The 21,400-nt window shown below is 54.9% G+C and overlaps 7 protein-coding genes across 7 annotated transcripts; 2 read left to right on the top strand and 5 right to left on the bottom strand.

Moving 5' to 3' along the window:
* Positions 1-1,131: 1,131 nt before the first annotated feature.
* Positions 1,132-1,452, top strand: SPSK_10430 (uncharacterized protein; the record flags this gene model as incomplete). The annotated part of the gene is made up of 1 exon (XM_016736847.1): positions 1,132-1,452. The coding sequence occupies one exon, from the start codon at positions 1,132-1,134 to the stop codon at positions 1,450-1,452; it is 321 nt and encodes a 106-aa protein (XP_016589991.1).
* Positions 1,453-2,367: 915 nt separating this feature from the next.
* On the bottom strand, positions 2,368-4,149 carry SPSK_01612 (asparaginyl-tRNA synthetase; the record flags this gene model as incomplete). Its single annotated transcript, XM_016728521.1, has 1 exon — positions 2,368-4,149. The coding sequence occupies one exon, from the start codon at positions 4,147-4,149 to the stop codon at positions 2,368-2,370; it is 1,782 nt and encodes a 593-aa protein (XP_016589990.1).
* Positions 4,150-5,020: 871 nt separating this feature from the next.
* SPSK_01731 (agmatinase) lies at positions 5,021-6,414 on the bottom strand (the record flags this gene model as incomplete). The annotated part of the gene is made up of 3 exons (XM_016728637.1): positions 5,021-5,667; positions 5,730-6,186; positions 6,256-6,414. 3 exons carry the CDS (start codon positions 6,412-6,414, stop codon positions 5,021-5,023), a joined length of 1,263 nt encoding a protein of 420 aa, XP_016589989.1.
* A 1,389-nt stretch (positions 6,415-7,803) lies between these two features.
* Positions 7,804-8,592, bottom strand: SPSK_01924 (cell division control protein 42; the record flags this gene model as incomplete). Its single annotated transcript, XM_016728822.1, has 3 exons — positions 7,804-7,869; positions 7,927-8,305; positions 8,390-8,592. 3 exons carry the CDS (start codon positions 8,590-8,592, stop codon positions 7,804-7,806), a joined length of 648 nt encoding a protein of 215 aa, XP_016589988.1.
* Positions 8,593-12,626: 4,034 nt separating this feature from the next.
* SPSK_01721 (NAD(+) diphosphatase) lies at positions 12,627-14,059 on the bottom strand (the record flags this gene model as incomplete). The annotated part of the gene is made up of 2 exons (XM_016728627.1): positions 12,627-13,324; positions 13,474-14,059. The coding sequence occupies 2 exons, from the start codon at positions 14,057-14,059 to the stop codon at positions 12,627-12,629; spliced, it is 1,284 nt and encodes a 427-aa protein (XP_016589987.1).
* A 1,907-nt stretch (positions 14,060-15,966) lies between these two features.
* On the top strand, positions 15,967-17,449 carry SPSK_01704 (uncharacterized protein; the record flags this gene model as incomplete). The annotated part of the gene is made up of 3 exons (XM_016728611.1): positions 15,967-16,025; positions 16,111-16,276; positions 16,346-17,449. The coding sequence occupies 3 exons, from the start codon at positions 15,967-15,969 to the stop codon at positions 17,447-17,449; spliced, it is 1,329 nt and encodes a 442-aa protein (XP_016589986.1).
* Positions 17,450-18,637: 1,188 nt separating this feature from the next.
* SPSK_01727 (cwl1) lies at positions 18,638-20,046 on the bottom strand (the record flags this gene model as incomplete). Its single annotated transcript, XM_016728633.1, has 3 exons — positions 18,638-19,479; positions 19,560-19,721; positions 20,004-20,046. The coding sequence occupies 3 exons, from the start codon at positions 20,044-20,046 to the stop codon at positions 18,638-18,640; spliced, it is 1,047 nt and encodes a 348-aa protein (XP_016589985.1).
* Between the last annotated feature and the right edge of the window lie 1,354 nt (positions 20,047-21,400).

The raw sequence follows: 21,400 nt of genomic DNA, 5'->3' as shown, positions 1-21,400 counted from the left end.
TGGTAATATCACGATCTATATAAGGCTGGAGATATAGGCACGTGTGGCCGGATATGAGTGCTGTTGCAGAGATGTCGAAATCCAGGTCATGCATTGCCAAATGCCTGAATGTGCGGTACATGTAGCCTCATTTGCACTCCTCGTCACTGCTTCGGAAAATGAAGTCGCGCAGGTCGTGATTTCCAACCCTGGACCGTATCGTCCAAGCGTCAGAGTGTCAGGGTCTTGAGGAAGGGCAGAGAGCCGTTGAGAATTCGTTCAGAAGGGGTTGACCCAGCGCCGAGACGGCTTACTGCTCATTTCCTGGCGTCATTTAGGACTTTTAGCGTCCCTATTTTCCTCTATTTTCCTCTATTCTCCTCTACTTTCCCAATTTGCACTTCTATCAATCTCTGGCTTCGTTTGGAAAGGCCACAAGTGTGCGTGCGATGGCGAGACTGGGGAACCGTCGAGCATGTTTTCCACGACTTCTGACGTAGAGCTAAGGTTAATAAGGGGTATTCTATGATCCCCATATTGTGGCGCATCTGTGCATCTGCTGATCACGGAAAATGCAAATCTCGAATGCGCATCAGCGTAGGAAACAGACCGGAATGCGTGCTCTGGCCTTTTTCCACGCTTCCCCCTTTCCTTCTTTCTCCCCAGCTTCTCCGGAGAATCGCGTTAATAATAGAATGTATTCTGCACTCGCCACACGCGTGCTCCGTAAAATAACTAGACAAGGCCCAGGGATCCGCTTCTCTCCTCTCGGGACTGGGCGAGACCCCGAAGAGAAAGAGCACGCCCTTCACAGGCCGTCCTTTGTAAAACGTCTTTCCCATTTCCTCCGCACTACGATTTACCTCGCCAGGCACAACATATTTGTGGCTTGGGCAAGGCAATGAGTGACAGCCAGCAGACGAGGATTCCAAGCTGGCAGAAGAATGATATGACGGACGACGGTGAGGTTGGCCAAAGAAGTTGAAGAAACATGAGAAGAAAAAGAAGAAGTGGAGAAACGATGTAATATACGATACGTCTCTTACGACGTACCTGTCCTCCTCGGCTTCTCGAGTATCGTTGTGCCTCGCGTGCAACCCAACTCGATTGAGGCTCAGGGCCTTTCCCCCCTTTTTCAAAATTAAAGCCACAATGTGGAAAGTCGCACACAGCATGACGAGCCGTCACCATGTTCCCCTGGCTGGAAATCAACGGCGACGACAGTGGCTGCGACGCTGCGACGCTGCGACTCGTGTGACTCGCAACTCCATGCTGGGTACGACATACATTAAACAGGACACCAAAAGAAGCGCCGGAGGAGCAGCAGGCGTACATCGTAGTCAAAAGTGTGCGAGAAGGAACAGGGACCCGGATGAAGGCATGAGTAAGGGAGACGATTCCACCTCGGGCAAAGCAAAGGTCAGGGGCGGAAGACCCAACCCAGCCTTGTGGACGTCCTCAGGGCGGAGGTAATCTTATTGTGAGATGCTGCATGCTGTAATGCTTGGTAGCCTTGTTCAACGAACGACGGCGCGCACAATATTTCATTCAGAATTGTTTTGCGTCGTATCCTGCTCAGGGGTTCACCACAGCTCCGGGTAAGATACAAAGTACAGAGTAGCACGCACAGAAACAACTCTGTATCTCGATGTTTGGTCAAGGATTGGCAACACAAGCGGCAGACGGTTTCTTCATCAGAAAACGGGCGGATGGATGGCTGGCCCAAATGGCCGGTCCAAATGGCTGGTCCAAAGAGTGAAGAATCGCTCGGGTGCACAGAGGGCATTGCACCTTCCCAAACAGACTCAGCGAAGTGGTCCACTGGGCGCTGCAGGGCCCGTTTGGCGTAATGCAGGAACGTGCATAAGGGGGATGCCAAAAGGAAAAAGCGGAGAAGAGACGAGAGAAGAGGAAATAATACAACATACAAAAAGAGCAGTCGACAAAAGGAAAGGACGGCCCAAGAGTGAACAGATGGAAAGACCAAAGCACAGGCACACCAGCAGCCAGAGGGAAAGAACCATGGGGGAGCCTCGCTTTGGCCTGGTCACCCGGATGATCGATGTTTGAGGAAGGAACCAGTACGCACCCCTTGGCTTGGGCGACGACGATCTAGAACGGAGAACCGCACCGGCATGCATGAAGCACGCTTGGCCTATAGTACTCTGTTCACGGCCAAAAACGTTTCACAATCTCCGTCTCCGCTACAAACGAGCTCATACACAACTGCAGCGTTTACATCAATTTCATTATTCTTTTCATAGTCTCGCATGCGGTTTTCACCCATCCCTTCCATTTTTCACCGTGACCTCTTTTTCTATCAAACAACAATGCAGTCTCTAATTCCCGTCTTCCCCTCCAAACGTTGCTCCAGCGGCTGCCATCGCCTTACGGCTTCGCGCGGCCCATGAAGCGCGGGTACAGGGAGCATGTGCGGACGGTGTGCTGGTTGGCAAGCCAGGCCAGCAGGCGCTCCAGGCCCAGACCGTAGCCACCGTGCGGGCTCGTGCCGTACTTGCGCTGGTCCAGGTACCAGTAGTACGGCTCCGGGTTGAGGCCCTTGTTCTTAAAGGCCGCCATCAGCTCGTCGTAGTCGTCCATGCGCATCGAGCCGCCCACAATCTCGCCCACGTTGGGCATCAGCACGTCGACACTCTCGGTGACGCGCGGATCGTCGGGGTCCTTCTTCATATAGAACGCCTTGACCTCGACGGGGAAGTGCGTCAGGAGCACCGGCACGTTGAGCGTGTCGACCATCTTGCGCTCGGCCGCCTCGGCAATGTCGTCGCCAAACACGTGCGGCTGGCCCTCCTCGTTCAGCACCGGCGGGTCTTGCGCGTTGAGCCAGTCGATGGCGTCCGTGTACTTCATGCGCTTGAACGGGCGCGCCGGCTTGACGAAGCCGGGGTGCAGCAGCTCCACCAGCTCCTTGCCGGCCGGGTCCGCCAGCACCGCGTCCACGACGCTGCAGATCATGTCCTCAATGTGCTCCAGCATGTCGTCAAAGACAATGGCGTCGAGCTCGGCCTCAATGTGCGTGTATTCGGACAGGTGGCGGCGCGTCAGCGACTTCTCGGCGCGGAACGACTTCTCGATGCAGTAGACATCGCCCATGCTCGGCAGGCACGTCTCCAGGTACAGCTGCGACGACTGCGTCAGGTAGGCGTCATCGTTGTAGTACGGCACGCGGAACAGCGTCGCGCCGCCCTCGACCTGCGTCTGCACAAACGCCGGCGGCGAGACGGCCACGATGCGCCGCGCCTTGAAGTTGAGAACAAACGCCTCGTACAGCACCGACCGCAGCTTCATCACGGCCGACGCCTTGTCGCCGCGCAGCACCAGGTGCCGCTTGTCCAGCATGTCCGACTCCCACGGGTCCTGCTGGCCCGATGCCACAATGTTCGTAATCGCCTCCGCATCGCCCGGCGCGCGTCCGTACACCTCGTAGTAGTCCACGTGCAGCTCGCGGCCGTCGGGCGCCGTCGCACCCGCCGGCACCGTGCGCAGCTCGCCAAACAAGAACAGCGACGTCTCCTGCGCAAACAGCAGCGCCTCGTACGTCGACGTCAGCGGGCCCGCCGCAATGACGCACTGCAGGAACCCGTAGCCGTCCTTGAGCGTCAAAAACGTCGCCTGCTTCTGCACGCGCAGCCGGTGGATGTGCCCAAACACGCGCACCCGCGTGCCCTTGACGCCCGTCGCCGGGTCGCCCAGCGGCACGTCCTTTTGCCACAGCTTGATCGTCTGCGCCTTGGGCAGGGCCGGGTCCTCCTGGATGGTCACCGACTTCGCCGCCTCCAGGTTCTTGGCCCGCTGCTGCTTCTGCTCCTCCTCCTTGGCCAGCGTCTGCTCGGCCCGCGCCAGCTTCTTCTTGTGCCCGTCCAGCAGCGTCTGTGCCTTCTTGGCCGCGCTCTTGGCCGGCGCCTTCCATTGCAGACGAGCCGCCTCGTCGGCCGCGTCACCACCGGCTGGCGTCGTCGTCGACGAGCGCATCAGGTACGCCTTTGCAGGCTTGTCCAGGTTCTGAATGTACGCGTGGGCCAGCGACTTGAACGGCTTGGCCTCGGTGCCGTCGGCCGACTCGTCGTCCTTGCCGACATCTGTGTCGATGTAGACCGGCGGTGCCTCCACCTTGTCGACGCGCACGGCGGGTTCCGGAGCCGATGCCATAGTAGGAGGGAGGGAGAGAGATGGCAGGGGGTAATTTCGTCTGGTGTTGTTTGTTGATCTTGCTGTCTCGTAGATTGCCAATTGCTCTGCGCCGGAGGGGACAAAAGTCAGTAAAACGTATGTGCCAAACGGCAAAGCAGAAGCGTCGTCAATCCTACACTTACATGAGCACCAATTGTCTATCGCGGGCGTGGTTGCGTGGTCTGGGGAGAGAAAACGAAAAAAGAGACAGGAGAACGGGAAGAAAAGAGATATCCAGTGGTGGGGTTATCAGAGATAAAATATTGCTAGGGCGAACCAGCGCTGGATGAGGGCAGCGCAGGCGCAAAATTGGGGCGGGGCTGGTTGCCAGTCGCTCTGACTCGTCGTCTTTTGCTCGCGCTTCTGAGTCACAGCTATTTCTGTGGGCAGGAGACAGCGAGACAGCAAAACGACCGGTTTCAGATTGAGATTGAGCCTGGGACCGAGTCACCGCGATCATACAACGCCGTATGGAGCGATAACGACGGGGCAGGTCATGTACGACACATGAAGAGTAAAATTGATCTCATTTGGTTTTTCTTTTCCCTTGGCGGATTGTTTGAGTCTTGTTTTCACATTTGGCAGCAACGGGAATTCAAAGAGTTGGTTGGAGTTGTCATTCTCTTTGCGTTCTTACATGGACAATCCAGCCGCGTTGTTATCTTTCTCCATGGCCTTTGCCAGACCCCCCTGATAAGAAGATGAGACAAGGAGAGGTCACGAATGCCGTTTGGTACGATACGTGGGTACAGTGGGCTGGCCTTATCGCTGCCGCAGATGACTTGTCGTCTCTTGCTTTCCCTTCTTCAAGCCAGGTTTGTTAACTCGTCTCTTTTCACACCGGTCTCTATCACAGCTCATCCACAACGCGCTCCTTCTTGGACGGCTTAGACGACACAGACTCTGCCGCCGTCTTCTCATACACGAGGCCTTCTTTGCCCATGCCTGCCATACCACGCTTCACCATCGAACTCATGATTTCGTAGACCACCTGCGCTGCCGCCAGCGCCGTCTCCTCGCCGGGGCCCTGGTAGGCCGGTGCCACCTCAACCACATCCGCACCCACAATGTTGAGCCCCTCGAGTCCCCGCAGGATCCGAATCAACTCACGCGTTGTCCAGCCGCCAGGCTCGGGCGTGCCGGTGCCGGGCGCAAACGCCGGGTCCAGCACGTCAATGTCGACGGAGAGGTAGACCGGATCGTCGTTGTCGCCAATGGCTGCAAGGATGGCTGCGAGCACAGCATTGGCGCCGCCCATGTCGTCCAGATCATCGGCGCTCAGGCGCACCCAGTTCTGCCGGTCGTCGTCGTAGTAGTCGTCAAAGTCGTCGCCGGTGAGTCGTGTGCGCAGGCCGGCGTGCACAGAGGGCGCACCGGTCGCGTTCGTGAGCAGGCCTTCCTGGCCGGCGACCCAGAACATGGAGCCGTGGTTGTAACGCGACTGCTCCGACGGCCACGCCGACGGGTACTTGTCAGGGTGCCACGTATCCAAGTGGGCTACTGACTGTCAGATGACGGGGACACGAACACGTGGTACAGACTCTGCTCCTGCTACGTACCATCAAAATGAATCACCCGCAGCTGCCCATATGCGGCATGTAGAGCCCGCAGGGCCGGCAGGGCCAGACTGTGGTCACCGCCCAGCGTGATCAGCTTCGGTCGCTGCAGGACCGTAGCCGACGCTGGCGGCCGCTTGCCGAGCTCCACAAATGCTTCGGACATCTGCTGCACGGCCACCACGTTGTCCATGGGCGTAATGGGGATGTCGCCGCAGTCGAGGATGCGCGCCCAGCTGCGGTAGGGGTTGATGCCTGCTCGCTGGTTGAAGCCGCGGAGGGCCGTCTGCCGACTCGAGGCTTGGCGGATGGCACGGGGTCCAAACCGCGCGCCAGGCCGGTAGGACACGGCCGTGTCAAAGGGCGCCCCGATAATTGCAATATCGTAGAGTTCCTCCGGGTTCGTGAGGCATTTCGCGTATTCGAGGTGCCCAAAGGAGCCGATGCCGTTAAAGGACCACTAACGAAAACACTTGGTGAGCAACATCCGCTACATGTGTGCGGTCTACCCATGTCTTATGCCTCTTACCTCGCTGCCCCATTTGCGTTGAAGCTCGTCGAGATACTCCTTGGAGAATGGCGTGTCGTCGTGGCCGTGACGGTGATGGCCGCAGGCCTCAGTTGGGCTCACAGCAGCGAGTGCGGCCACAATGGCCAGCACCCATGCGCGGACGCTTGATGGTGGCATTGAGAATGCTTGTAAGGTATGGCAAGATGCAGAAATGGTATCCAAGGAAGACAAAATGCTCAAAATAATTCTGACGGTCAGAGAACAAGAAGCTCGTATGTCGGAACCTAGCAAGGTCTTCGATTATATATATGTACCGCCAATATCCCAAAACTGGGGAGAATCAGGTAAAGGGGTCTCCGGTGTTCGGCAACTCGTCCGTTTTCTTCCTAACTGTAAATCGCAAAAAGATCCCAATAACAAACGAGAACACAGAAATGGCAGAAAGACGACCCCTCAAGAAGACAAAGATAAAGGGCGACGATGTACCCATCGTGCTTGCGTTATCCGACAATCGCGTCTACATTCCCAAAAAGGAAAGCGCTGCTGAATAGTGCCCGCAAACTGAGGGGGGAAGGCAACGGGGAGCTGCCTGCTCGTTTCGCCAATACCCACCAAGTGGCCCCATCCCCCCAAAACGGCAACAGCAGCTGGCTGCGATGCGGCAGCATCGCGCTAAATGTGGAATGCACAACCGCCTCAGCGCCTGTCGCTCAACTTGCCATGTGCTACTTGGAGTCCAAGCAACTCGGAAGCTACGCGCCGGCGCTTTTGGGACGTAGGACAGCCAAAGCCGCTGCCCGTTCCGATGCACGGCATATGCTTCCTCGTCCTGAGAGGAGCACATGGTCATGCGTGTGCATAAATAGCAATAAGCGGCAGTAGTACTCGCGTCGACAAACAAAAGCCAACCAAAACGAAAGCATAAAGTATCTTGAATAGCTGGTGGGAAAATCAATTGCACTCCAAATCGCCAAACTTTGTCCTATAACTGAAGAAATCTCCGGGACGAGACAAGAGAAAAAGAACGAAGCGAAAACAAGAAAAAAGAAATGGCCTGAATCAAAACGAAAATGGGGATAAATGCGAATCGGATACGGAACAGGGAGAGGGAGAGGGAGGTGCGAACAGGATATCGTCCATGTCGGACGTGCCCTTCTATCGATGATCGGACGCTTTTCACGCCGGCAGTTACTCGCCATTGGATCTACCCGTCGTCCATAGTCTCTTCCCATCTTTCCAACGTCCTGTGCCATGCAAGGACACAGGCCTTCCAGGCGCAAGCTGGTCATCGCCTCGACCAAACACCATGGCCGTCACCGGGTCCACATGTGGCTTTTTCGGTTACATAGCCTCTGGTCATGGCTGTGGGGTACGTGTCAAGCAGAGCTTGATCGAATGGAGCAGAGAAAATAGCATGGGTACGAACACGAAAGGCTGGAGCTGAGAAACCGAAGCGACAGCAGCAATTACCTCACACAACAGCAGGTATTTGAATCGCTCTGCGGTGAGAGAAGGGATGATAAGAAACGGTATGGCATTGGAAAAGGAGCAAATAAACGCGTCCAACTAAAGAACGAGGCACTTGTGCGACTTCTTCTTGGGTGCGGGCGGCTCCAATGCTGCGACAATAGCCTTGCAATTGTTAGTAGTGCACGAGACAAAAGGTCAAAAAAGAGTAGGAGTGCATACCTCATCAAAAACATCCTTCAGCTTGTACTGTGTCAGGGCACTGCACTCGACGTACTTGACCGCACCAAGGTCCTTTGCCATCCGCTCGCCGTCCTCCTTCCGTACAGGGGCCATCTTCTGCTTCGACAGCTTCTCCCGTACGCTCGGGTCGTCCCGCAGATCGACCTGTGTGCCGACAATCAAGCACGGCACGCCGGGGCAGTGGTGATGCACCTCGGGGAACCACTTCTCGCGGACGTTCTCAAACGATGCAGGCGATGTGACGCTAAAGCAGACGAGGAACACATCCGTCTGCGGGTACGACAGAGGGCGCAGGCGATCGTAATCTTCTTGACCGGCGGTATCGAACAGACCGAGAGTGTAAGGCTCATCGCCGATCCTGGCAGGAGAGAGAGAGCGCTGTGAGCGACAGGCGGCTTTCGTTGGGAGGACAATAAAAAAAAGGAGGTGGGTATGGACTCACATAACCGTGACCGCATAGTTGTCAAACACAGTCGGCACATACTCCGAAGGGAATTTGTTCGTTGTGTAGCTGATCAGCAGGCAGGTCTTGCCGACGGCGCCGTCACCCACCACCACGCACCTGCGCAAAAACGAATGCCAGTTAGTGATGAGCGTTGGGAGAAGCAACATAAAAAAAATGAAACCAGAAAGGCCATAAAACATGACGCAAGAACAGACAGTAGATGACGTCGTCGGTAGGAATCGCATGCAGCGGGTATGGGAACGCGCTGAAAGGAAAGGGGAGCAGAGAGGAGAAGCAACCGGGTGTACACGAGCCCGATAGACCGACGCGGAGAACGGAGGACCAACAAGAGGTCAGGAAGCCCCCAAAAGAGAGATACTACACCCAGATGTGCAGAGAGGCCGGAGTGATAACACGTACTTGATTGTTGCGACAACCATTGTCGATAACTGAGGCTGCTACCTAGAAGGAAGAGCAGAGCGGCGATATGGCCGAGGCGTAGCAATGAAGGGGAAACGAAGATGGCGAAGCTGGCAAAGGCAGCGATTGCGGGCAAGATGCTCGTGCTGTCGAAGAGATTGGCTTGTCGGTGGGTGGGAAGAAATTGCCTCTGGTAAGAATCCTCGAGCGTCCGGTCGGGAATTGTCGTCGTTTGTCGGCGCGTGCGTTTTGGTGGTATCCAGTGGTGTAGTGGTGGTTTGGATGGGCACTGGAGAGGCGCCGAAGACGAGAGATGCGCAGGTTGGAGCAGGTAACTAGGAGATATACGACAATGGGAAGAGTGGATGGCAAGTAAGAGAGAGGGTTGGATAAGGCAAGAGCGAACAGTTGAGGGAGAGCAGGCGACTTGGGTAGGATGGGCCAGATGGGGGGATGGGACAGGCGGCCAGAGGTAGGCGGAGAAGCAGCAGTAGGGCGAAACTCTAGAACTGGAGGGTGGATGCAGAGGCTTTGGATTGGGAGCTGGCGTCGACGTTAGCCTCTTTCCGCCTTTCACTTCTGGTGCCTTTGCGCCTTTGCGCCTTTTCACTATCTAACCATTTGGCTCTTTGCTTCAATAGGCCCGGCATTGAAGTGGGGAAGGAGGGGAGCCCAGGACTTTACACTGTGTATGTCAAAATTACAGCAGGCATTCATATACGGAATTGTAAGTCGTACAGTGCGGTAAAATGGACTGGAGATTGCAGGGAAGGAAGCAGCACCTAGAGGAAGACCAGAACAGATGAAGAAAGCAGGAACGACGAGGGCAGCCGGAATACGGGAAAAGAACAGGAGCAGCCTTGGACACTGAGCCAAATATCAAATGCATCAGACACGGACAGACTGCGAGGAAAGAGCGATTCACTGGCGGCTTGACCTGCCGCTGCAGTTTATCGCAGCATGCGCTAAGGCATTATGGCATTAAGCGGGAGCGGCACTGTGTTGTAAGTTCTAAATTCTGGGCCACTGAGGTGCGTCGTGGCAGACATGCAGGCTGTGTGCCTGTAATAATATGGCGGCCGTTTTGGGGGCATAACCAAGCAAAAAAATTAGCTGTCCACGGTAGCCAAAGGTCGGCTGGCGGTGTCTGTTGGTTGGTATTGGGCAGATTGCAGACCGCTCGCGCTCAGGCAAAAAAAAAAAAAAAAAAAAAAAAAAAAGAAAAAGAACGGAGACGAAGAAATGATTATTTCATGAAAGAGAAGAAAACGAGACGTCTCCACTATCAGAACGACAATGTCACGTATTCTGGCTTTCTATTCGCTGGCAAGCGCAGAGTGGCTCCTTCTCTTGTTGCTTCCTGCCTCCTTCCCTGGTTTGTTTCTCGAGACGACGTCCATGACAAGGGCAAAATCGGAGTGTAAAGCATTGCTGCCCTCGAGCCCCAAAGTCCAACACATTTCGGGCGTAGTAAAATAGAGCCGCTAAGTTTTGAAGCCGCGTTCACCACTGCTTGCTGTCTGCTTTTACTGCTGTTGAAGCTTTGGCAACGCTCTCGGACTGAGACGAGTCTGGCCAGAGTCAAAATGACACGGCCAGGCGCACTTTCCTTGTCGAAAACGGAACACCGCATCCAAGGCGATCAAGAAGGAAACTACGAAGTATGGGAGCATGACCTTCCTTCTTTCCCTTGCTCCTACGTTCCCCCCTTTGCTCTTTCCTTATTCGTACTTCAGGGCGTCTGCAACCCCATTGCACTTGCTCTCCCTGGGGACCAAGTATCGAGTGATACTCCCTCCCCAATCAACAGCCCCTGTTCGCTCCTGCTTTCTTTCGCTGGCCGCACCAATTTCTCCTGGTGAAACACGGTCCTTGTACGTCAATGAGGAAAGCACGGGGCACATAGTGCACCCGGTTCTTGTTGTTTTCCTCGTTTCGTTGAATTTGTGATTTTCGTGTTTAATTTGCCCTGTCACGTCGAAAAGCCCACCCCACCCACGCTATAAACCCAGGACCTACGAAATACAGAGATTCCATGTGGACACAGCCTGTGATTGCAGATTGCGACACGATGCGATACGATGCACGGAAGGGTTAGTACTTCGTATCGTACGAATGTACACAGAAGCACGTCGCCGTGAAACTGACCGAACGCGCGAAATTCAAACGACGACAGAACAAGTACAAAACTATGAAGCAGGCTGCCCCGAGTATCACATCCGCCTGCATAATGTCCCGCACGACACTCTCGGTAGGGTTCGCGCCGGCCGGAAAGGTTGCAGGGCAATGTACTCTCGACAGCGCAAGCCAAGCATTCGGCTACCTGCGCTGTGCCATTGTGAATCGATTGTAGGCAGCATGTCTGCGGAGGACAGCTACTGTTGTGCTAATGTGCAATTTTGCTGGTTTTATTTGACAACTCTACTCACCGCCTCCATCCAACACGACTAGTCGTTGCGGTTGATCACACGAGCGCACAAGGCCGACGTGACCTCTTTCTGCAGCTGCCTGTTCCCGCTGGTGGCACAAGACAAAAGCATCCAATGACCAATGGCTCGTCAAACAAAAAAATCGGAGACGAGATAGGGGTGCTCTGCCATCTGCCATTGGGCCCTGCTTTGTCGGTCTAGCTTGAAGCTGGACTGATGTTCCTTGTATGGACGGATGTGGACATTGAGCAGTTGAGTACATGCAGGTGAACAGGTGAAGAGGCAGAACAGATAGACAAAGGCGACTATGGGTCACAGAGGACAATGATTTGCTGGGCTGTCTGCTTCTGCTGGCCACCCCTGGTGTTCCTCTCTCCTGCCAGCTTCGACGACCTGCATGATCGGGGCACAAGGATTCGTTCTGCACGTCTTCTAGAAACACCCTTAAATTTTCCGTGAAGGAATGATGGCCGCAGGAGGCCTGCGTTCACAATACGGAGAACAAAAAAGGAAGGAAACAAGAAAGAACGCATGTCGAAAAGGGGCACACAATTCAGACCTTTTGACATCCTTGTCGGGCCCAAAATGCCGGCCTCCTCGTGCTTTTGGGGCGTTGGAAGTGCTTGCCGTTCGCTGACAAGCCGTGCCAAAACAGACCCTGAAAATCTGAAACGGGATCTACTGTGGCTTTTCAGTCCTTTTACGGCACACTACATCGTATCTGACGACGAATCTTGCTTGTGTTCGCAAGCACTTGTTTTGCTTTCCCCCTTGGTTTGCCCCTATTTCGCATCTTACGAGAAACGCGCTGGACGTTCCTCGGTTCGTGTTCACTGTCAAGCGAGATGATATGCTGCTCGCGAGAAATTAGACTGTCAGTGATACGAGAGGCTACCAGACAAAAACATCCGCTGATTTCAGTTCACGACCACTGTGAGCGCTACTATTTATTAGAAGTCACGCTTTACAGCATGTTACCACCATTGCATACTGTTAGCATGCGGCAACCGGGACGCCATGGGCTATGTAGCAAATGGTGAGCTGCGGAATGAGCACTGCTGTCTTGAAGCTGCCGACTTCAACGTTGATATCACTTCATGGATACCGAATTGGCAACGGCAGCACAGTGTCGTCGTGGATGACTGGGCTGGCCTACAGCTGCCGCTCCCAGAGCTTCTCATTGAACCTTTACCTTTGTTGGAGCCCTGAAGGTATACACGATTACACCACACTGTCGCCCTGTAGTCAAAGCAGAGACGAACGTTTGACAGAAAAAGGTTCTTGTGATTCTATCTCTATGTGGTGCCATGATTTCAGTGATTTTTTTCCTCTTGTTTTCTTTTCGCCTACCCCTCACGCCTCAGTCCACAAATTGTCTCGCACAATCAAATCTTGGGCTGCTCGTGGAAACCCGCGACCACCGATGCGATGAGCTGATTGGCAATGGCCGTCTTGGGCGGCAGACGCAGGTCGCCCTCCTTGTAGCCCGTGCGGACCGGGTCGTCGAGGGCGGCCGTATCGTACTGTAGCGCCCGGCGCACCTCGTCCATCGTGAACCACTTGGCGTCCTCGAGCTCCGGGTCGTGGCCCAAGAAGATCTTCTCGCCCTCACCGGGCAGCGCCTGGCCGATGGCGCCGATCATCAGGTTCGCCGGGAACGGCCACGGCTGCGAGCTGTGGATCACCACGCGGCCGACAGTGACGCCGCTCTCCTCCCAGACCTCGCGGCGCACGGCCTCCTCGACCGACTCGCCGGGCTCCAGGAAGCCGGCGAGCGTGCTGTACCAGTACTTGGGGAAGCGCTTGCTGCGGCCCAGCAGGATGCGCGTGCCGTCGGCGCTGACGGTGGCCATGATGACGGTGGGGTCCGTGCGGGGGAAGCTCAGGTTGGAGACGCCCTTGCGTGTCTCGCAAGGACGGCGTTCCTTGGGCGCGCCGCCGGGCTCGACGCCCGCCAAGTCCGTCGGCGGGCAGGTGCGCTTGGTGCCGGCATTGACGGACAGCGTCGGCTGGCCGCAGCCGGCGCAAAAGGGGTTGCGCGCGTTCCAGTCGAACAGGCCGCGCGCCTGGCCATACACAGCCGCTGATCATTGCAGTTAGCGGAGGGTAGAGAGCGGACAGCGAACACTGGAGAAAGAGCAAGGGCAGCAGGTCAGAGAGGGCGGAGAGGGCAGAGAGGGCGGAGAGGGCAGAGAGGGCGGAGAGGGCAGAGAGGGCGGAGAGGGGGCCTACCTTCTGCAGCCGACAGGCTCATGCTGCGGGGGTTGGCAAAGAACGAAAAGCCTTTGGCCTTGCAGGCCTCGATCAGGGCACGCGCCTTGTCGGCGGTGCCGCCGCGCGGCGTAATGTCGACGGCAAAGTACGGGCTGCCGGAGAAGCTGTTGAAGGAAAAGGGCGCCTCGGGCGTGGGGGCGGCGGCCGGGTCGCTGGGCTCGGCAAACTTGTTCTTCTCGTCGATGCCCAGGAACAGCACGATCGGCAGCGGGTCCTTTTCGGAGTTGTATGCCTTGATGGCCTCCTCCTCGGTCTTCTCGAACGGGTCGGCATCGACGACCGACGCAATCTCAGCGCGCGTGCTCCAGGCGAGCCGCGGCGGCGTGGTGTCGTGGACCAGTGGCGCGAGGTTGTCGATGAGCAGGAAGCGGGCCGAGGGGTGAGCGAATGCGGTTCGGAGGAATTTGTGGTCGGTACGCAGGAACGACACGCGGTTGAGCGGGCTGCCGGAAAAGTAGTTGGCCACCTCCCGGCCGAACTTGCGGTACAGCATTGAGTCGTCGGGAGGCAACTCGGGCAGGTCGGCAACAGGGAGAATCGACATATCTGGTGGTAGAGGTGTGTGGTACTGTGCGTGGCGTGGCGTGGATGTTGAGGCGTTGTATTCCGGAGTGCTTCTTGGAAGGTCGGAAAGCTTTTGTGTTCGGTGGACTGAGATGCGGTCAACTTTGCGGTCGTGCGTCAATATCAGCAAGGGGAGCGTTGTCGGAGTTTCTTTTCCCGTGCTTCAGCTTATTCGTTGAAATACTGCCGAAATTGCGTCACGATCGGATCCGAGATGGGAGATAGAAAAGGCAAACGAAACCCCCGATGCCCAGTTGTGCCGGCGTTTGGTTCAATTTCGCCAGCGATGTTCGGCGCAGTGCCTCTCTTCCGTGCTGAGAGACAAGAGGAAATCAGAAGCAAATTAACTGTCCTGATAACAAAGCCCTGTTGTCCGGATTCCGATGAGGAGCAGAGAGGGGGGATTTCGCTTCGGAGGGGATAGTGAACGATAGCGCGCTAAGAGGGGAAAGCAGGAGCGGAGATGGGCTTATAGCAATAGACGCAGTAGACAAAAATAAAAGAAATAAAAAGTAATGGCCGGCGATGATAGCCCGGTGGGTGTTTATTGCTCTCAAAATGGACAGCAAAATGGACAGCAGAGACGAGGACTGACGACTGAGAAACTGCCCGGACCGGTATTATAAATCAGCGTAGTGGCCCAAAAGGGAAAGAACGTGGAGAGGCCTGAAGTGTCGCAATCCCCGGACGGCGGGCCACCGCCTAGCGCAAGCGATGACGGCCAGCCGCGTGGAAGTAAGTCCCCGATGTCTGGGTATATGGGAAAAGAGGGGAAGAAAGCAGAGGAAGACGGAAGATTTGAAAAGAAGGAGACGAGGAAAACAGTTGGTAAGGGTGAAGAGAGAAACCGGACATAATAGTAGGACAAGAAAATATAAAATTATTGAAGAATTCAAAAATATATAAAAAAAAATAAGTAAATAAATACAGCGAGCCAGACACCACAACAGAGATGGGACAGAGACCACGAAATTCTAGTAATCATGGGACGTCAACCGAGGTCGTCCCTGGCGGCTGGGGTCAAGGCGAGGAGGTGTCAATTGTTGCAGCACTGAGAAACGATTTGGCAGGAATGAGTACGATTATTGGTCACGTGGTTGTAGCTTGGAATAGCTTCTAGAAGTAGACGCTCACGTCTACCCTGGCTTCTCTTTCAATCCTGACTTGTTGGATACTCTTCGGACTTATGTTGGAATACACTGTGATAATTCGTACAGCAGCTTATTTGATACGGTCAAGTCCCGGTTTTGTCACGTCTTTTGGTGTCTGTCTTATGCACTCCAGAGAAATGTCCCACGCCCGCCCGCATTGGAAGGCGGTGAAGATTCCACCCGTATGTTTAGCTCTTTCCTCGCCGAATGTAAGCGAATTCAGCGGCGTCTTTGTTCGGCTCAAAAATTTTCTGCCAGTCACAGATTAACAAGAGGTGCAAGTCCAACGTCAGCTTCGGGAAGCTCTTTCCCCAAGTTCCCACTTTGCCAGCTTTTTTCGGCCACGCGCGTCCCCTCACTTCTTGCCAATTTCTGTCGTAGGCTCCTTCTCGGTATCGCTTCTGACGTCCACTCTCTTCTGTCCTCTTCTTCATTTTCTCTTTCTCAAACGTCTCGCCATCACCAGCATCAAGCTCGTTCGGTTCCCTCCGACACCGCCGACGCGCTACGACCATCCAAATTTTAGAGGCCGACCCACTGTGAAAAACGTCATTTCGGTTCCACTCTGTTTTACTGGGCTGTAGGAACAGTCGTCTCGTGCATCCTTCGAATCTTTTTCTGTTTCTTTTTTTTGTCGCCTCGTAGCTTTTCGACAAGCTGCTCTGTGTGGACAGGACGGGAACAACGAGCGCCAAGCGAACGACGGCGGTGCCCTTGGGCGTCCTTCCTGTCCATCATGGTTCCTCCCACGGGACCGCTCAACCTCGACGTTGAGGCCATCTCTGGCATTTGCGGGTGCGTGATACCAAATGACTATTCTTCCTTTCCTCGTCAGTGTGGCCCGTCTTTGGCAGCCTTTGCTAACAGCCCTGTTGTCTAGATCCATCTCGATTGCTTGCTGGGTCGTCGTCTTTTCTCCACAGATTATCGAAAACTTCCGCCGTAGCAGTGCCGATGGCTTGTCTCTGCAATTCATTATCGTCTGGCTTGCCGGCGACGTCTTCAACATCCTGGGCGCCGTCCTGCAAGGCGTGCTGCCAACAATGGTATGGCACTCGCCAGCGCTCGAGCGTTTGACTATCTGCTTCTTTTGCTAACATCCGTCTCTGTCACAGATCATTCTTGCCGTTTACTACACGATTGCCGACATTGTACTGCTGGGCCAGTGCTTCTACTACCGCGGATTCACCTGGCGCGACGACGTGGTGCCACCGAAGCCGAGCGCCAAAAAGACGCGGCGATCAGTAGATGCTGCTGGCGGCAGCAGCAACACGACGACCACCAAAAATGGCCGCCCCAACGAGCGCACATCGCTCCTGGCCAAGAACACCGAGAGGAACAGAAGAATCGGCACAACTGGAGAAAACGACCACGGCCACCAACACCAAGGCCACCATCACCAGGAGCGCCGTGGCTCCAACTGGTCCACCTTGTCTCCAGCCGTGCCGTTTGTGCCTGACCTGGGGAGCCTCGATGTGACTGTCGATCACGCCGCCCATACCTCGACAACGGCGACGACGTTGACGGCGGCCGGGACCAGATCCTCAGAGGGCGGCGCCGGCGCGTTCCAGGCGGTTGTATTCAACGCCATGTCTATGCTCATGGTCTGCGCGGCTGGTGTGGCTGGCTGGTACCTTAGCGGTGGCAGCCAGCGTGACGACAACAGCGGGGCCGTACCACCGGCCGACGGCTCGGATGGCGACAGCGACCTGTCGTTCAACTTTTGGGGCCAGGTCTTTGGCTACCTCTGCGCCGTCTTCTACCTGGGCTCGCGCGTGCCCCAGCTGCTGCTCAACTGGCGCCGCCAGTCCACCGAGGGCGTCAGCATGCTCTTCTTCTTGTTTGCCTGCCTCGGCAACCTGACCTACGTCCTGTCCATCTTTGCCTTTGACGGCTGCAGTGGCCAGGTCCGCGCTCTCTGCACCCCCGAGGACGCCCGGGCGCGCTACGGCCGCTACCTGCTGGTGAACCTGTCGTGGCTCGCCGGCAGCCTGGGCACGCTGTTCCTCGACATGTGCATTTTTGTGCAGTTCTTCATCTACCGAGTGGAGGGCGCCGACGACTACGACGTCGAAGACGAAGGCCCCTACGACACGGATGCCGACGACGACGAGGTCGACCTTGACCTTGACGCAGTTGATGTCGCCACCGTCGACGACTCGGACGAGGAGCGGGACCAGCGGCCTCTTTTGCGTCGCAACTTGTCGAGTTACCATTAAACGTGGCCGGACCGTGACGATTTCTTTACTTTTCTTCATGTCTTTGATTTTGTTCAATCCTCTTTTATCATGGGCACGGTTCAGGTTTTTTTTTTTGCTTATCATTTGTATTAAATACAACAAAAAAGAGGGCGTTGGCATGTAAAAGCGATTTACTGGATGTTTTTATTATCCTTTTTTTTCATAATATCAAATGGCTCGTCAAATAGAGGCCGAGAACAAAAAAAGGAACGTCTTCTTCCTACTAACTAGAACCTACTGTCCAAGGCGCCCGGCATGTCACTATTTGCTATTTTCATAGCCATTAAAAAATAAGCATAAAAACTCTACCTTTCCAATTCTCTACTACTTAGGACACAAAGCCTCACACGTTGTGTCAAGAGTCGTGTGCGCCCCGCAATCGCCAAAAAACCAGCAGTTGTTCCACCTGTCGGATCGAATGACGTCAACGAGATAGATAGTTGGAGCATCGACGCCAACGACGAACAAAGCGTACCATAAAGACAACAATCACAACATTCTTAGAGACTAGTGGCCAGCACGCATAGGAGGACATTCAAACGAACTTTACTTCCATCATAAGCAACTTCTCGTTCGTAGCAACACGAGGCAAAACGAATATTTCGTACAATCTTTGCAAAAGCATTTCAACAACGTACCAAAACTCGTCCCGTCCTGCCCTAGAAAGAAAGCAAAAAAGAGTTAGAGCAAAGGGCAAAATGCAAAACGCAAGCCAGCCAAGCTTCTCCGAACGCATTCTCTCCCAACAGCAAAATGAATACGTAACAATAGCAGAACAAACTCGATCTCTCCCTGCAGCCTTGTTCCTTCCCTTTCCTTTGTATATAAACGCAACGAAAAACTACCGAACACAAAAAGTAATTTCACCATAGGTCATTTGTCAGTCATACAGCTCGGCTCGGCCCCTTTTCCGTCAAGGAAAGAGAGGAAGACAGCTGGTTCCTCGTCGTTTGAAGTCTATTTGCCCATGAACCGGAAAGTTTGAGGCGGCCAGCCGACGATAAAACGTAAAGGAAGGAAAAACAAAAAAAGGGAGGAGCCGAAAATATTAAAAATAAGGGACGCCCGTCCTCTCAACCCCGGAGAGCTAAAAGGAAACAGCGTGAGTGGTAAACGGTCACAACCAAGGTGGCCTCGTCATAGAGAAAACCATATATACCGCCCTATTTACAGGGAGACAAGGGGCTCCTCAGCCGAAACCTTGGGCGGCTGCGAATTTAGATCCACCTTGGGAGCGGTAGGGAAGTCGGTCTCCTCGTATCTCGTCACGGGTTCGGTCGTGGGGACAGACGGGGCAGTCGCCACGACCGCCGGAACGACGGTCACAGGCTTAGCAACCGGCACAGACTTGGAGGCAAAAGGCGCGGCCTTGGTGTCGGCGGGAGCCGGCTTGGAGGCAGCGGGTGTCGGGACAGAGACGGGAGCAGAACGGCCGCCAAGCAACTGCTGGGCCTTGGCCGTGTAGTCGCCCATGTACTGCTTCGTAACCTCGGTGGCATGGGCGGTGTGCTTGTTCGCAACGTCGCGGAGCTGGCTGGTCTGGGCGCCGACGAGATCAGACACATTCTTGACCTGGGCGTCGATAAGCTCCTTGTTGGTCTTGTAGATGAGCGGCGCGATGAAGGCGATGCTAGTGCCGATCAGAGCAAGACCCCAGTACGGCACGATCTTGACGAGGTAGTACGACAGGAAAGCAGCAACACAGGCAGCAGCGGACACAGCGACGTTCTCAGCGTAGACGATGCGCTGGGCCTCGATGACAAAGAAGTTGAGCAACTCGTGCACGTCGCCGAGAACATTGTCCAGCGCCTGGCGCGGGAGGGTGTAGTACGTGCGGGGGCGGATCTGGCTGGCAAGGCCCTTGTTCAGGACCAGCTTGCCCGCAGTCTCAGCGGCGACAGTGACGCCGAGGATCATCCACGTCAGCCTCAGACCCCACCGGATGACGTCGAGGTATCTGACGGCAAAAATAAAGGCCACGATCGAGGCATAGGCAATTCCGGAGGCGCCTACCCAGCGCTGTTAGCAGATGAAGAGCTCAAGTTGCATGTGCCGCAGTCGGTTTATGGGGTCCGTTGGATATACGTACGGGGGTTGTTCCACGACAGAAGTTCGGAAAAGAATGAGTGGTAGTGCGTCAGGGGCTGACCAGTGGCCGCGGGTGTTGACGGGGTCTGGCGGGCGTTGGCCAGCTTGTTGAACTCGCTTGAGGTCTTTGCAGCCTCGCCCTTGGCGGCGGTGGCAATAGGGCCTGTGGAAAAGAGACAAAACGTGTTAGCTGCACTGTTGGTATATGGCAGGACTCTGACTCAAACAAGGTGCGCTGCGTACCAGTTGAAAAAGTGTCATCTAAATAGAAGGGGAAGCTTTATCAGTACACGACAACAATCAAGGCAGCACGAAAGGGCTCAAACTGCAAAGGAGGACAACTATCCGGGCTTGTTAGCATATCGTCCATGAACATCGCATTGGGAACCGAAGCAGCATCGCGATGCGTGCAAACGTTGAACCTTATGGATAATACATACCTAACTCGTGACGCCACCGTTGGTGGAGTAACCGGCTGTGTCCGCCATAGCTTCGAGTGTGCTTGGATGTGCGGGAGACAAGGGAAGTCGAGAATCGAGTCCGACGATGGATGGTTGTTTGGAAGCTTCGAAAGCGGGCAGCGAGTCTGCAGAATCGCGTAGATGATTTGGAGGAGGAAGAGGAGCAAGAGAGGGGGTCTCTGGATGTGCTTGGATGTTCGTAGTTTCTTTTGTTTCAAGCCTGTGCCATTAAACCCAAATGGTCAATGTTAGCTGTTGCGCAAGACAGGAGGGGCTGTCGTAGCGAGGGGCGAAGTATTCTGTAGGTTGGTTCGGATAAGGGAGAAAATGCGCGGTTTCACTGGTGTGCAGTTGGGAGAGCAAAATAGGAGAAGCAGAAGACAGAAACAGGCGATGCAAGTCAAATGAAGGAGATCGTAGGAGGCAGAAGGCCGAAAAAAAAATGGGAATGAAAAGGGGGCCCAGCTTGGAAGGACTAGGGGTGGAAATAAAATGGTTTGAATGATGCAACAGTGGCCAAAAGCATTTTCTGGAGCTTCGTACTACCGCCCCCGATAGGAGAAAACACACGTCTTTCTCTATCTGCAGCTTAGGCCCTTGGCCCCGAAGAAGCAAATACCTCTCGGGACAAGATCGAGACAGCAAATGCAAGCTCTCTCGCGCTTGGATTGCTGCCTGCCCGGGAGGACCTCGCGTTCAGGCGACCTGGCCTTCTCTCTGTGGGAGCCTTTCTGACCCGATTTTTGCTGGGCTTGTGATGACGACGCACCAAGTGCAACTGGTTGTGTTGTTGTGCACACGGAATGGTCACACGGGACAACCGCACGCGCAGGAGACAGGGAGACAGTCAAAATGCGCGGGAGGATAGAGACAGACACGGGAAGAGTGGAAGTGCAAAAGGGGGTGGGTGGTAGCATGTGAGAGTAGCAAGTCACAGTGTGCCCATACGGGACGAGAAGCGTAGGTGCAGAACAGGAAGGAGAGCAAACGCAGCAAACACTGCAAACAAGCAAACAGCGTGGTAACTGACCTTGGTGTGGCGCTGATGATGCGGAGGATCGAGAGCAGCGTGGGAGCGTTGCAAGAAGACGGAAGAAATGATAAGGAGAAAGTGTGTATGAGGGAAGAAAAGAGGATTTTACTTTTGTATGACTAGGTTTTATCCAGAGAAAGAGCGAGAAGGAGCAAGGGAGACGAGGAAAAATAAAATAAAGCGAGCAGGAGGTGGGGAGACGAGAGACACGAGCAGGGAAGGAGAGACTGGCGATGGCCAGGTCCTCTTGTCTAGAAAGGGAAGGGACGAGCTACGCAGCAAAAGGTGATGTCAACTACCCAACTAAACTACATTGACGTCGTCACCGGCTTTTGGGTGGTGGAGGGT

The sequence above is a fragment of the Sporothrix schenckii genome (genome assembly GCF_000961545.1).
Source record: "Sporothrix schenckii 1099-18 chromosome Unknown Cont42, whole genome shotgun sequence".
Classification (NCBI taxonomy): Eukaryota; Fungi; Ascomycota; class Sordariomycetes; order Ophiostomatales; family Ophiostomataceae; genus Sporothrix; species Sporothrix schenckii.
Note: the sequence above shows the minus strand (reverse complement) of the source record. Positions and strands in the feature narration are given on the sequence as shown.